Source organism: Vanellus vanellus (genome assembly GCF_965231255.1).
Source record: "Vanellus vanellus genome assembly, chromosome: 1".
NCBI lineage: Eukaryota > Metazoa > Chordata > Aves > Charadriiformes > Charadriidae > Vanellus > Vanellus vanellus.
In genome coordinates, this window is record NC_138905.1 from 123,906,056 (window position 1) to 123,922,068 (window position 16,013).

Sequence of the window (16,013 nt, forward strand, 5' to 3'; positions counted from 1 at the left end):
CCATCTTTTTTTGTGGACATTGTATTTTGGGGAAATCTGTAAATTTAGGGGGTGGGAGATGGGAGGGTAGCGTCCGGGGGGCCACTTGAAAGTACAAAGTGCTTGCATACGTGCATGTGCTCTCTCTCTCTCATTTTATTTTATTTTATTTTATTTTATTTTATTTTATTTTATTTTATTTTATTTTATTTTATTTTATTTTATTTTAATTGTATAAATAGCCAAACCTGATGAAGACTGGGATGCATGTCAAAAGTCGGTAGAGTTGTGATGGGACGCACCTGTTCATGCAGCTTGTGCTTCTGACCTTTGTAATTGGGCCATAAAGTAGATACCAGCAGCTGAAAGATCGCTCAGGAGAAACAAGTAGATCACATGCTATCATTCCTCGACAATTAAAATTGTTAATTGAGGTGATAATGCAGTGAGATGCGTACTTCAAAGATATAATTGTGCAAATGCCACAGTAGGTAGTAGGTAAGAGGTGGACAGTCTGAAAGCTGTTTGCTTATTTGTTAGCAGCAGCTCACCACATAGAGTTACGTACGTGCAGAAATCCCACATGGAGTACTGCATCTCCATCTTGGGTACTGACAGGCACAGGATCAATTAAAAAATTAATCATGTTCTCTTGATAGGCAAAGAATTTTCAGGAATGCAAAAAACTTTATTCAGACAAAGGAAAGTGACCTATCCACAGCAGTGGCACTAGTAAAATTAAAACAAATCCTCAGGTGAAATGAAAACAGATTTCCTTCAGAACAAAGTCTTGTAAAAGTTACATTCTTGTTATATGTTTAAAATAATTCACACATCTAAGTTTCTAGATGGCAGTATGTGTTGACAGTGTTGAAGACCGTAGGGATAGCATACTAAATTAAATTAAGTGCTGCATGTGTTTTTATTATACAAGGTGTCAGATGGAAATCCCCATTTGTAGTTTAGCCACAGGGCCAAGATATGACTTACTGCAGTACCTTATGCCACCTTTGTGCTGTGTAGGGTCTCGGTCACTCTGGTGGAGCGCTGTACAGCAAAACTTGTGGTGCCTGCCCTGAACACACTCCAGTCGGTCGTGGTAGGATTCAGTGCCCCTCATTGTTCCTCATGGGATCCATGCAAGCAGGTTGGACCTGGAGTGGCATTTCAGTGACCCATACTGGCTGGCGTTTCCAAGAAGGCAGAAAATGTCTGTCTGCACAACAGTCTGCACGGTAACACAAACATATTTTACATTTTATTCCCACCATGCAAATCAAGGAGAATAGTGCTTCTTTCAAAATTAATGTAGTCTGTCGCAGAACTAGAAGTTGAACAATATGAACAACCCTTCCTGGGGAGAAGCTTCTATTAAGAAAAAAAAAAAAAGCATGTGGATTTTGTTACTTCAACATAACACTGCAACAGTTGTCATGATATTTTGGACAGATACAATTATTAGCATGATAATTCTGTTATCTCTAAAATAAATTCAGCATATTTGACCACTGTGCTGCAGTCAGGCATCTGTAATGGCTGCATCCCAGATGATACAAAATGTAACTTGGGTAAGAGGAGTTGAAAGAATTTTTTTCTCTTTTATCCCGGGGGGGGGGGGGGTGGGTGGGGTGAGAAAAAATATGCAAATGTTAAAGGAGGCATTTGTTAGATTCTTTCCTACATAAGAAGTCTTTTGGACATTTCTTCTTGGAGAAGAGCTTTAAGGCATAGTCTTAAAATCCTTCCTACAATCAGTTGTGTGCTGAGTCCTTTTGGAGAGCTAAACAGAGAAGAACACTTTTTAGTAACATCATTCCTTCAGGATTTGTATGCCATTCTTTTGAAATATCACATTTTGGATTTGACACCAGCAGATAGTAGCCAATTTTAGACTTGTTTAAAAAAAAAAAAAAAAACAAAAAACAAAAACCCACAAACACTCCAGTAGCTTCAGCACAAGGATTTTACAATGCTCCACATAGAACATGTAACCCAGTGCAATTACACAGTTCCTAGGCTAAACCCTTTCTTATTTACATTTCTCTTTCAGATGTTTGCCTTGCATAATCAAAGTAAAGCCGTGGAAGGTTTGAATTCTGCACACTGTGTGGTTTTGACTCTGTGTACAAGTTCTGCAGTCTTGGAAACTGTCTGTTGTTTGCATTCCTGCAATGTTTGTTGCTGAAAAGCTGCTGTCACTGTTTCTGTGGTCCACCTTCCCTGAAGACTAACAGGACTAACACGATGGTGAATGTAAGACTCAGCACAAAAAATATGCATACAAGGTCAGAAAGACATAGAATTAAAACAGAAGGGAAAAAGACAGAAACTGGAGTTCAAGACCTTCTTAATAACAGAAAAGCCAGACTTCTCCCCAAAGTCCAGCAAGATTTCTGGGCTCACAATTTCTTAGAATTTTTCTGCCATTGAAAGCTTTAGTTTAATCAAGGCTTGGTCAGGCTCCAGTCTGCATCATTCTCTGTGATACTGCTCAGAGGGAGATACAATAGTAAAATAGTGCTTGGCGAGGAAATTCTGCTCTTTTCAAACTAGTGGGTATGTAGTGAGAATCCCTGATTAAATCCTAGCTCTTTGACACAGATTTATAAAAAAAGTGGAAGTGCCAAGGCTCTCCAGGGAAGTGAATTCCACGATCTTAATTTTTTAGGCAGCAGATCTCATTCCAGTCTTGAGCCACATTTTCATAGGCTTTGCCACTATGGTAAACATCTGGGAGACATCTGCCATAAAACGAAGGCTGAAACTGTAAACATTTGTATAATCCAATAACATGTACTTGTCTCTGCAGAGTATTGCCATGGAGTAATTTCGTTTCTGAAAAGAAAGCCCTCAAGTCTTTCCCCGTCATTAATCCCTTTGAAAGGAAGAACGGGAATCAGTCACGAGATCTGCACTGCCTTCAAATAGACTGACAGAGCAGAGAGGGTGCCCACTGTTTCTTTCTTAGAAATCCATTCAGGAGCCCTTTACAGCAAGAGGGGAAGAAATTGCTGTTTGATGTTCACGGGCTGCAAAATTGGCCACTGAGGGCCTGAACTCCAACACAGTTATTTTCCGAGAATAGGAAGTATTATATTGTATTGTAATGCCAGGCACCGGAATTTGCAGTTTACCCTCGGCATTTTTAGGGCTTCCACATCATACAGACATTTTTGGTGATTATTTCTAAGCAGCCATGGAGAACGATGTTAATTGGCTGAGGAGCCAACCATTGCTGCTGATAATGATAGGCGGCTCATGTATCTGCCAGGGCCAGATGGCAGCTTTTAGTTCTTGTCCATTTATCTCATGCAATCTTCATATCTTTTCTGTATCAGTTTAGCTTATTTAAATATAGAGGTTGTTAGGTGCCCTGGAGAAATATCTTTGCTATCAAACCTACCGGTATCTTGCTGGCTGTTTTTCACTATGTGGTTTTAGTAATTTATGCAAAAAGTTTTCTTTCCTTTAGTCCCAGGGTACCAAGTCTGGGAAGATGAAAGGTCCTCATAAGAAATAAACTTGTATGAAGCATCTTGCTTTCTCTTAGGTGAGAGACTGAAAGGAGTCCAAAACAACATTGTTTTCTGACCGTCCCTTTCCAGAAGCCCAAGTCCGGATTCTGTGGTTTGCACATAATTGCGCTGCTCATGTTATGCTAATGGTCCGTAGTCTTACGCTCTCATTTTATCCCTTTTACTTTTGATAGAGTTTTGGGGGACTGCCTTTGGATTGCTGCTGTTCACTGAGAGGGTCTTAAGCTGGGTTCCAGAAAAGAATTGTTCATTATTCATGTTCCAAGCATGGAAGCTAATGATTAATTTACTCTTAATTTTTGTAACTTTGGCTAGTCATGTGAATTACAGTTCTGGAGGAGTGTATGAGGGGCTTAGGCTTCTCTCTTTTTTTTTTTTTTTTTTTTTTTTTTTACTTTACTAGTAAATGCTATATCTAGCAAACCTAGGCTTATTCTGAAACTCCTGATGAAAGTTTGGTATGAAATCGTGGTCCCACTAATGTCTTCTAATTTTGCTCTGCCATTATGTTTTTCATCAAGTCATAGAATGGTTTAGGTTGGAAGGGACCTTAAAGATCATCTCGTTCCAACCCCGCTGCCCATAGGCAGGGACACCTCTCACTAGACCAGGTTGCGCAAAGCCCCATCCAGCCTGGCCTTGAACACCTCCAGGGATGGGGCATCCACAATTTCTCTGGGCAGTTTATTCCAGTGCCTCACCGCCCTCAGAGTGAAAAAATGTCTTCCTAATATCTATTCTTAATCTAACCTCTTCCAGTTTGAAGCTGTTCCCCCTCATCCTATCGCTTTGTACTAAGAAGAAAAACCAGGAGACCTTCAGAACTACCTAGGTTAGCTGTTGCTGCTATTCACCATGGTCAAAGCTACAATAGTGCAGAAAATTGTTCCGTAACAGCACAGGCAAACTCAAGAGCAAATTAGAAAGGAATTTCCAGCCTGGAACAGAACTAACATCTCTCAGACTCCTGAAATCTGTCCTCTATTTTGGTAATTAGTGAAATGACACTAAATGGAAATACAGAGTTTGTGAACTTACTGAACTTCATTCAGATTTTTAAAGGTTAATTTAAAGTAGAAAATCTTTTTGTAACCACTGAAGGAAAATAACAAAATGAAATTACCATTACCCAGGTAACAGGACTAGAAATAGATGTGGTATTAGTCAATTTAGTGTGTACTCCCTACAGCTTGAGCTCAAATGCAAATCCGTTCTGTTTTGAGCGCAGCAGTGGCCCGACTTCCCACTGCTTTGTGTGCACATTTCCCCAGGGAATAAGCTGTGTAGCGAGGTAGCTTTGCCAAGCTGATTTCCCCGAGCAGTGGGAGCTGAAGCAAGTGACTCATGACTGCAAGACGACAGCATGTGATGCAAGACACGCACAGGACAGACTGCTGAGAGATGCAGTTCATGACCGAGGGGTTTATTCCTACTGCCAGGAAAGGCCTTGTTCTTTTCCAGCTGTTACCACGTCTTATAAAACAAATATACATAGTGTGGCATTTCAGATCTGAAATCTGTATCAAACAATTTTCAAGGTTAAATATTAAAAACTAGGTGCAGAAGTGTCTACAAAATCAAAATATTAAAAGCAATGAAATAACACTGATTTCTTGCCTCTTTCTCCCCCAGATGCCTTCAAAATGAAACAAAAGCAAAATAAAAACATTTGTGTGCATTTCTCTAAAGCTGTTATCATGACCACGTGCCACGTTGTGCTGTATCACACCAAACTGCTTGCATCTCCTGCCTCTTTGCTTGCCGGGGCAGGGTTTTGGTCTGCTGCTAGAAATACATTGGTTGGCAGAGGCATGTGCGCTTACTCTGCTACCCCTTTAATGCTGGTGAATGGTTATTCAAGGACAAAAAGGGGTAACTGGGGTTAAACTCCTGATAATGATGAGTTAGTTTTTCCCAATATTAGGTAATAGACAATAGCTAGGACTGGATCCTGAGGGCATCAGCATGAGCATTCGGGACAAAACTGCAAGCTGATCCTATCTATGCACTGTAGCTCCCTTAGACAACCAAGGGAGGCCTTCTGCTTCCTTTCCATCAACTTCAACCATTTTGTTAAATGGACACTGGAACCAAAACATGCAGGCATCAGCACCAACCAAAATATTTGTGTACAGTTAATGAGAATTGTACTAATATAAGGGGTGTTTCTGCTTAGAATTTCACAGTAGAGGGGTCTTGCATTGTTTTAAAAAGAGGAGGGGTTTTAGGTTTCTGAAGGAGATGAGGATCAAGAATGCCATGCTATACTGTGCTGTTCAACTATGATAACCTGTGACAGTGATACGGCATTTTAAAACAACTTTGTTATCACTGGCCTGTTTCTCAGCTTGACTCCCGGCCCCTTGCGTGTTTTTCACAGGAGCAGTTCCATTTACTGCAATAAAACAATTGACATGAGGATTGCAAGACTGGGCCTGACACTTGGAGGCTGACACGTTGCATGATCTCCTCCCTGAGGCCCCATTTTGCAAAAATGCACAGAATATATGGAGTTTTGGCAAGTCAGTGATAGAGAACAAGTTTTAGTCAGAGGTGTAAGGGAATGGATAGCCCACTGTTACTCTTCTGATCGTGTTATCTCTTAATATATGAAAAGACTTCTTTTTTTTCTAAATGGCTATAATGCCAGGCTGCTTTGGGATGTGGGAAAGATCGTACAGGCCCTTGTTCTGCAAGTTTCAAAGGCTGTAAGAGAAGGGAGTACCCAGCAGTATGCATGATTGGATCTGGAGTACAGAACTACATGTACCATGTTCATTATGAGGACTGTTATGAGGACTGTTTCTTCCAATGCATCTACGACTACCGTTCTCAGCATTATAATTGCTAGTGGAGTCAATATAAATTTAAGTCCAACAATTTTTCTGCAGGCTGTTTTTTCACCAAAGTTGAGAGCGTGTCAACCTTGCTAGTTTGCAGTTCTATTTCATGCTAGGTTTTGGAGAAACAGCACTGATGGGTGCTCTTTTCATACTAGAGACAGCAGCCTCACCTGCCTGTCAAAGGGTTTAGAATGGCCGTTATAATTCTGCCATGCAGAAGAGCTTTGATGGCAAGATCAGTTTTCAATAATCTGCTTTTCTTTGCTGAGAAAATGGCTCCTTCTCTGCCATTATTGACAATTCCTGACAAAATTAATCATTTTAATATAGGCCAAGTGAAAATTTGGTCTGAAACAGGAACAACACACCCCTCCTTCATCAAATGCTGCTCATACTTTATTATTACTATTACAATAATAAATCGGTACTTTACAGTCTGTCTTAGCCAACATTCAACTGACCAGCAAAAATCAGTATCGTAAATACAGATGGTCTTCTGATTGGGGAGTGCACAATTATTCCTCTCTAATGGTCCAATTCTGCTGTCTTGAAGACTTGTTGAGAAAAGGAAAGGCTATTGACACAACTTTTACATAACCTTGAACTTTTATTTTCTGTGATGCCTATGATGATTTAGAGAATCCATATACAATTTATAGAATCTGATTTAAGATCCTCTATGCATCTTTTATCAAGCTGACTGTGTCGTATTCTTGGCAGCCTCGTATCTTTTCTGTTGTGCTCATGTAGAAAATCTGGACATCAAGAGACCTTGGTGGTTAGTGCAGTCTGTCCCTCGTTCCAAGACAAACTTAAATATAGCGATCAATATTTATAAAAATATTTCTTCCACTAGTTATGAAAAACAAACTAACTGAAGATAAAAACTGATCAGTCTTCCAAAACAATCTCTTCCTGTGCTTTTCATAATCCTTTGCCTAATGGAGGTAAGCCCTCCATTATGGACATCAGTTTATTCCCTTCTGCTCCTTCATAGAACTGTTCTATGTATTTGTAGACTGTTACTCGAATTGAGCTTTCATTAAGCTAAAGAAACCATTTCCTTCTAGGTTGTGTGTCCTAAGCCTTGCATCCTTCTTATGACATTTCGCATTGTTTTTTCATGAAATGTTCCAAAAACTTGGCAGAACTCCACCAGAGACCCTACCAGAGCTGAATGTGGTGCAAGGATTACTTCATATGTCTTGCCGGCTATATTGTTGTTTGTGCAGTCCAAAAGGTGATTGATTACCTTTATTGCAGTATTGTGACATTGTTGACCCATGTTAAGCTTGTTATTCACTGTAATCTTATGATTTCTTCATGCATAGGGAGATGGAATTCCAAAGGGTAACAACACAGACCTAGGAAGGCAACAGCCTGTGCAACAAATGGCCTGTAAAGATGTTTGTCCTGTCTGTCCAGGAGCAAAGAAAGTAGGTAAAGATTGCTGGCTGGCTGACTGTCATGTGCATTATTGCCCCAGGTCTGCCACAAGGTATATTGCTTTTTGGTGCACTGACAGGCTGAGCAGACAAATGGGGGAGATGCGAGAAGGATTTAAGGGAGTTGTAGAAGGAGTGAGCAAAGGAGGAACAAGGAACATTTGTGGAAGAAACATTGTCAGTTGTTAATAAACTGTGGTCTTTCTGACTATCCTCTCTCTTGATCAAATTATAGAATCATAGAATGGTTTGGGTTGGAAGGGACCTTAAAGATCATCTAGTTCCAACCCTGCTGCCAAGGGCAGGGACACCTTCTACTAGACCAGGCTGCTGAAAGCCTCATCCAACCTGGCCTTGAACACTTCCAGGAGTGGATTATGATAATCTTCTATTCAAAATTCATGATTTTCAGAAAATATTCTGCTCTGACTGAGGAGAACTGGTTTAAGAGGTCAGGTTACCTTAAGAAATAAACCATAAAACTGCACGCACCATCCAATTACAAGGTCAGGAGCTTGAGAAGGTATCATCCCAGTAGTACTACAGAAGCAGCTGCAGTAGGAATCCCAGGACAGCTTCTCTATTGCCTACATTTGATCTAACCAGGTCTGCCTTTTTCTTTTTTTCCTAATGAAGCCCTTTGTGACATATTGAATGGTTATTTGCTCTTTCAATAGTCCTCCTGACCCCCAGATTTGGGGGAGTACCTGGGAGTTAATTTTTTTTTTTTTTTTCAAACAGAACAGCCCAGAGAAGGACAGCATAGTAGAATGCATGATGATTATGGAGTTGAAGTCTAGCTTCACTTTTTTTCTGAGACACACACTCATTTTTATGAGGGAGGGGCCTGACTTCTTAAAGAATAAATAGGGCAAAGCTTGTTAAAAAACATTGCTCAGAAACTGGGTGCTCACATTTAGATGAGCTGCTTTCTGGAAGGGAACAAGAATTGTTTTATGGTCTTTATTTTGCTTGTGGCAACTTCTTTAGCATATAGACATATAGGTTCCCCCATTTTTGAAAAATGGTGGGGCTTGATAGTGTTGAGTCACCCCCTTGCTTACTTTTGGTTTTGTATGGACATTCTATACCTTAATCCATGAAAAAGACTTCAAATGTCACAGCTTAGAGTATAAAGGGAGACATCAGATGTTCCTCTGGGGTAAGCGTAAGGATTGCTAGGCGTACTTGCCTTTGTTGGACCTTTCAGAACATTAGGAAGAAGGTAGCAATCCCGCATAGAATGGGTTTCTCCACTGGGTTGGAGAAACAGCATGTGTTCCCTTATAACAAATACTCTCACTGATGGCAGCTGCAGAGGAAGGCAGAGCTCTCCATTTGCACACTCCCTGCCTTCCTACAAAGGGCCTCAGCATTATTGCTCTCAAAGACCTTGTCATTATCTACAACTACCCAAAAGGAGGTTGTAGCAAGGTGGGGGGCAGTGTCTTCTCCCAAGTAACAAGTGACAGGACAAGAGGAAATGGCCTCAAGTTGCACCAGGGGAGATTTAGATTGGATATTAGGAAAAATTTCTTCACCAAAAGGGTTGTCAAGCACTGGAACAGGCTGCCCAGGGAAGTGGTGGAGTCACCATCCCTGAAAGTATTTAAAAGAGGTATAGATGTGGTGCTTAGGGAGGGACATGGTTTCGTGCTGGACTTAGCAGTGTTGGGTTAACGACTGGACTTGATGATCTTAAAGGTCTGTTCGATTCTATGATTGCTACCCATGTTGTAGTTTTCTCACTTAGGTGTACAAGCAGTCTGGTATCAGCTGTGCTCTGCAATGTGAGACTTCCAGAGCACTTCCTGGCATCTTCTTTGGACAGTATATTATTATCAGGAAGGGAAAGAGACAGTTGGCATAGGCACTACAGAGACAAACCATTAATGTCATTGCACAACTATCTTAATTGAGGCCCAGCTTCACCTGACAATGCTGTGAAACCCACAAAACAGATCTTCTTGAGTCATCCCCAAAAGGAACATATCGCAGTATGTACATATTATATGCTTACAAGGTCAAAGTGGAGCATTAAGCCCTATTGCTGGGGAAGGGAGGAAAAGCAGGAAAAAAGGACAACATCTGTATTCCAACAATTGCCCTCCAAGCTACAGGAAGGCCAAAGAAACTTTATTCTTCAGCATGTCAAGAGGTACGGAAAAGCACGGGATAATAGCATTTCAGCATTTGTTGCATCATGTTTGTGGAGGCTTTAAGAGCAGCAAAATGGAGGCACAGATGCCTTCTCTCCCAAATAATATGCAGTAGCCACTCCCTTGAAATGCACAGGACACAGGCAGCAATTGCTATTAAATGAAAAACAGTGGTAGGACTTTAGGCTGAATGAACAAGTTGTAAGCAGGTTTCATGTTAACTGCTTGCAGTGTGTATCTGGTACTGGTACATATTACACAACAGGCTGTGTCCTTTGGATGTGCATCACAGGAGCGGCATATGGATGTGACGTATGGCTTGCTGCATGCATACGTTTTTCTTTATACAAAAAGCAGCCCCAAATGCAACCCGTTTCTGTTAGCCTTTGTGAGGAAAAGAAAAAAAAATGTAATTGTCTATGCTCTATTAAGATTTGTTAGTTCTTTACATTCTTCAAAGTTTTGTCTTCTTTAGATTTGACCTGCAGATGCCAGTCTGGACTGTATCCTGCCTGTTCTCAGCACTGCAAATGGAAGCAGGGAGCCTTGTCTTGTCCTCCCTCGTGCATTCAGAAAACGTCGACCTCAATCAGGTTGATTGATTTGGACGAGAGCAAGATGTATTGGTGGGAAGAGTGGTAAGTGGGAATGGGTCAAGGAATTTGAAGCGGGAGAGGAAGGTGAGACAAATGACACTATGTTAAGAGCAATGATTGGAAACTGAGACTGGACAGTCAAGGACATGGACTTGAGAAATATGGAAAGAAAGAACAGGTGGCGGAGTTGCTGGGGATAGATGGTGGAGTTATTGGGGAGAGAAACAGAATAGCTCAAGTCAGAGGAAAAATAAGAGGGAAGACTGGCACAAAAAGTTAGAGACGTGAGGAATATGAAACAGGTAACAGACGTGGCAAGCAGCTTTGGCTCTAAGAATTCTAAGATTGTGAAAGGAGGAAAATTAGGACTTGGAACCCTGCAGGTTGAGGGATGTGGCAAGTGACTCAGTGGAGTAGAGCAGGCAAGGAGCCTGCAGCTGGAGAATGGAGACAGGTGACCAGAAACTGAGGAAGATCATATCCCAATATACGCCTCTGCTCTAATTCTTCTGGCTTATCCTGCCATCCAGACCTGTGTCCCCTTGAGATAACCTCCTTGTGTTAAATGCTCTTTTGTAATGTTTTCCCAGACTGCTGGATCTGGAGCATACATGGTGGAGATCATTCCCAACATACATAGTGCAGAACATTCATTGTTCTGACCCTGGCTGTACTTCAAGGAGATGCACCAATTTCTACAATTCAAAAAAATACCTACCTTTATGGGTGATGGAAAAACTGTTAGTAGTAAGGCCAGCCTAGAACAAGCCCTAAGTTTTGTGACTGGGGTGATGACAGAAAAGAGAACAGTATGTTCCCTCATTTTCCAACAGATTACTTATGATGAGGAAAATACGCTTTCACATTGCTGAGAAATAATCACGCTATTTCTAGAGTCAATTTAAAGCTATCCACTAAAAAGAACAAGAGGCATTGGGCATGATTTCTTGTTTTGAAGGAATCTTTGACTGAACCTGTGATGGTCAATAATGACAAATGGCCAGAGGAAGATGAAATTCCCAAACACGTTATGAAGTCATATCTCCGCAGAGTTTTGATGTATCGTAGCACTTGCCAGCCAACACATCTTCTTTTATTCTTTGGCAGCCCTCTGAAGGGTTTTTTTTGTGTGTCAATAACATACAATTGTATTCACTTCAAAACCTGACTGCGAGGGCGGTGCTCTGTCAGGGCGCCTGCAGCTTGGGCCAGTGTGCCACCACAGGACATTGCATGGGGCTGCCTGTGGCGTCCATGGCTCCACAGGGCTTTCTGGACACCTGATGGGGGGAAGCTGTAGCACTGTCAGGATGTGTGCACTACTCTTGGCTTTCCAGTACACAGAGGGGCAGGTATGGTGGCACTGTGGTGTGGGGGAGCATGGATGGCAAATGGTGGTTATCACACAGGATAGGTGGCATGGGAGGGTTGGGTGGCTGATGCTGTGTGTATTGGCCAACATTTGGACATACCTATGGGCGCTGGAAGTGTGCTTTGAGGTGTCAGGTGCTATGGTGTTTTCCAGTGAGGGCAGGAGAAAGGCAACGGTGGCAGATGGTGTGACATGTGAGAGTGGGCCGAGGGGGGTCCATGTGTGTGGGTGTTGCAGATGGAGTGATGCACTTCAATCGTAAAGAGGAGCAGCAATACATTTATTGATATAAAACAGGGATTTAACAAAGTTTGACGGTAAATGTTACAGTGTTTTAACAAGATTTGACAGCAAGGCACATTTGGCTATTTCCTGCACAAAGGACAGGGTCAGACAGAACTGTCAGGGAGATCCTCCTGTTGAGTCAAAATTCAGAAAGGACCCCCTTGATTTCTAAACTCCTTCTCAGAGAGGAGTCTAGGCAGATCCAATCCTAGTCCCAGACTTGGTCAATGGTCTAAATATGTCTAACAGATTATATATGCGCAATCAATCCTTTATATCGCTTAACTGAGATTTCAAAGTTTAGCACGCTATTAGTCACTTACCAAGGATCTGTTGTGGCAAGGAATCTCTGAATCTTGAGAAGTAACCTTGAGAGGTGTCCCTGCTCAAGGGGAGATCCTGGCATGCAGCTTGCTGCCATGCAGGAGAGCTCCATGGGCACTGGGCTGTCCACTATTTATAGAGTAAGATGATTGACCTACAGTCATATTTGCATATGGGCCACAGTACCAGCATTGCTCAAGTTAGCCCTTGGCTAATGTGTTATCTGTCTCCCTGAAACCACCCACGTTGAGATGGACAGAGCCACCACAACAAGATGCACTCATCGTGACCACTGTGACCACCATGAGTGGTTCTTGCTTGAGCAAGGTTATGGGAGATAAAGGTCAGGTTGGCGCCGGGGGCAAAAAGGGGAGGGGAAGCACACCCTTACAGTGAGCCGTGGCTACGTGGTGCTTGGAAGGGGCGTGGGGCCTGGCCCGGGGACCACCAGCACGTACAAGGCGGCTGCGGTACCCGCGGTACCAGGGGCCCTGTGCTGGGGAGGGGTGGGCGACACCGGAGCAGTGCCTCTGTGGGTGTCTGGCAGCGCCTCAGCGCAGGGCCGGCCGGGGGCACCAGTACCGGGGGGGGGGGCGGGGGCGGGGGCCGAGACGGTACACTCACGACACAACAGCCTTCCCGCTGCGAACGATCAGCGAGGGGACGCGGCACCCTGCTCGCCGGAGGAGGCTGAGGCGGCGACCCGGGGGCAGGAGGGCTTAGCCCTGCAGGCGCTGGGCCCGCTTCTCCCTGCGGGATGGCGCCTGTGGCGGCAACGGCGCCCGCGGCAGGGGCGGCCGTTGAGGCGCGTGACAGCACGGGGGGGGAAGCCGCGGCGGGACTTCCAGTGAGAGCACCGGAGGAAGGGAAAGGGAGGGGAGTGGCGTTAGGTGCCGCCGGTGGGCGCCACGACCCCCCCCCGCCGCGGTGGCTGCCGCTGCTGCCTCCCCCGGGGCAGTGACAGCGGAGGCGGCCATTAGGGCCTCCACCCCCACGGCCTCAGCGCGGCCGCGGGACCGCGCGCTCCCCGCCTCCCCGCGCGCCGGGAGGCGGTGTGTGTGTGTGTGTGTGTGTGACAGGAGGGGAGGGTGAGCGCGTGACGCCTGCCGCGCTCCGCCCCGCCCCTTCCCTCCCCCCTTTCCTCACAAGCTCCTACTGCCGGCGCCGCCACCTCGGCCCGGCGCGGGCGGAGCGGAACGGCCATGGAGCCGGAGCGCGAGTGTCGGGTGCTATCCATCCAGAGCCACGTCGTCCGCGGCTACGTGGGCAACAAGGCGGCCACCTTCCCCCTACAGGTGAGTGGGCGCGGGCGGCCCCTCCGCTGCTCGCCCGCCCTGCTGTTGTGCCTCCTCTGCGGGGCGGCGAGGGGAGCCGGGCAGGTGGTGTGACGGCGGGGCTGCCCGGCGGGCGCCTCCTGCCAGGCGGGGTAAGGTCAGGGGACGGCCGAGAGCAGCCCGCCCAGGCGCCCTCTCAGGTGCCAGAGCGGGGGCAGCCGGCGGCGGTGACCGTCCCGGGGCTCCGCGCACCCCGGCGAGCTGGGGCCGGTGCGGCTGCGCCTTCCGCCGCCTCCGCGCACGCACGGCCCGGCGCTCCCGCTAAACATCATGTCTTCTCCCAGTTGGCTTGAGGCTGTGGTACGGCGAGCGGGCTTAATGGGGGGGGGCGGCTTTGCCGGGCTGCGCGCCGCCCTGCTCTGCGGGCGCCCGTGCTCGTCGGCGTGGCGCGTGCCCCGGCTCCTGCCTCGGGCTGTCGGCGCTGCCGTTAACGGGTGCGGGCGGGGGTTTGGGTGTCCCGCGCTGAGGACGGGCAGCTGGGCGAGTGGCTTGGCGGAGCGGTGGCCTTGTGCTGGTGCGAAGGGAAGCCCTGCTAGTGCTCGTGGGTGGTGGAGCTGGGGAAACCCCCCTCCCCAACCCTCGGTTTCTGAGGGTGTAGGGAGGAGGTAGTAGAGTATAAGGACCACTTAATGACTGTACAAGGCTGGGCCAGAGAAACTAGCTTACATGGCCCGGGGCTTGAGGGTATAATTGGATCTTGGCCTTCATGCCTGTCATGTGCTGACTCCAGAGTTGCTTGCTAAGGTCTAGCTGATGGGGGGAAAACATCGGTGTGCTTTGGGTGAGCCTTTATACGTCTCGCTGTTCTCTCTTGTGAGGTGCCTGTATCATAAAGGGCTAATTTGTGGCCAAGACAAGAAGTCTTTGTTCCTTGACACATGTGTGGCTGTACGAAGCTTGCTGTCTAAGAATCCCATTGCCAGAGCACAGTGTGTTGTGAGATTGGTTATCTCGGTACATGCTTAACAAACGATGGTGTAATCTCGCTTGACTAGACATGAGAGATGGTGTACTCTGATAAATGATGCACTTGAGACCAGGCCTGCAATAAGCTAACATCACACCCCCTTATCACCATCCAGTTATAATGTAACTAAGTCTCTCTTAAAAATTAATATGTGGTGAAGGGTGATGTACTTACACAGATTTTTTCCACAATGCATGGATTTTGTATGTGGAGACCAGTGCCTGAAAAGCTGTCATGATCTGCAGGCCAACTGTTCCTCCTTTCCTAACAGAATGATCTCTAAATTGTGCCCCCGCCCCGCCTCCTTCCCCCCGCCAGCTATTTTTGTGGTAGCAGAAGGGCATGCAGTAGTACTTGTTCCAGAAATCTCTGGTCTCTTGAACTGTTGTCTTCATTTTAATTCTGTGTCGGAGGTTCTCTTTACTCTTCTGTAACTCAACCTTTCTGTGGCATATGAGCCTCTGTATGGGTGTCTCGTATGACTTGGCAGATTGGTTACTGTGAAATGTCTTTAGTTCCTTGACTATGACACGATAAAATACTATTGTAGTTAAAAAGTCCTACTGATGTTTTAGCTGGGCTCTGTTTAGGAGGCTGTCGCACTCGCACTGTGTCATGTTGCTCAGTGTATAGCATAAAAAGAAGTTGCTGGGGTGGGGGGGGAAAGATAGTTGGGGAATAACTGAATTCCTATCACTACAGGCTGCACTTGAATCCAATGTAGGCAACCCTGAATGAAGCTGTGCTTGCTAAAAAGTTATTTCAACCCTGGTTTTGCTAGAACATCAGACGTAGTGAGTGCCACCAAGTGAAACTTTCCTTTTTAATGTTTTCTTGAAACAAGGAAAGGAATTACAAACCCGAGTTTCTTCATTTTTTTATTTTTTTTGTATAAGTGAAAATGGAACCTGATGCTAGTCTTGAGGGTGGGTGCAAATCTGGCATGCTTATGTTATTTCCTATTCTCTTTTTTACTTTGGTCTTCTGAACCAATAACAGTTAAATGAGGCTTCCTTCTGAGCTTATCGGTATTGAGTTTGCAAGGCAAGATGTATATAGATACGTGTGTGTGTGTATGTGTGTGCACATGTAAGGTCCGATGGGCTGAAATCCTGACAGAACAGTTCAGGAATCTGCATTTGGACAGCAGCATCCAAATAGAAAACCAGACAT

General features: G+C 45.1%; 1 protein-coding gene across 1 annotated transcript in view; it reads left to right on the forward strand.

Moving 5' to 3' along the window:
* Nucleotides 1–13,741: 13,741 nt before the first annotated feature.
* The window catches only part of PDXK (pyridoxal kinase), a gene marked incomplete at its 5' end in the record, with an annotated part of 45,097 nt that continues 42,825 nt past the window's right edge, over nt 13,742–16,013 (forward strand). The window contains one exon of the mRNA XM_082497594.1: nt 13,742–13,834. Within this exon, the coding sequence (XP_082353720.1) occupies nt 13,742–13,834 (93 nt within the window). The remainder of the gene's footprint in view (nt 13,835–16,013) is intronic.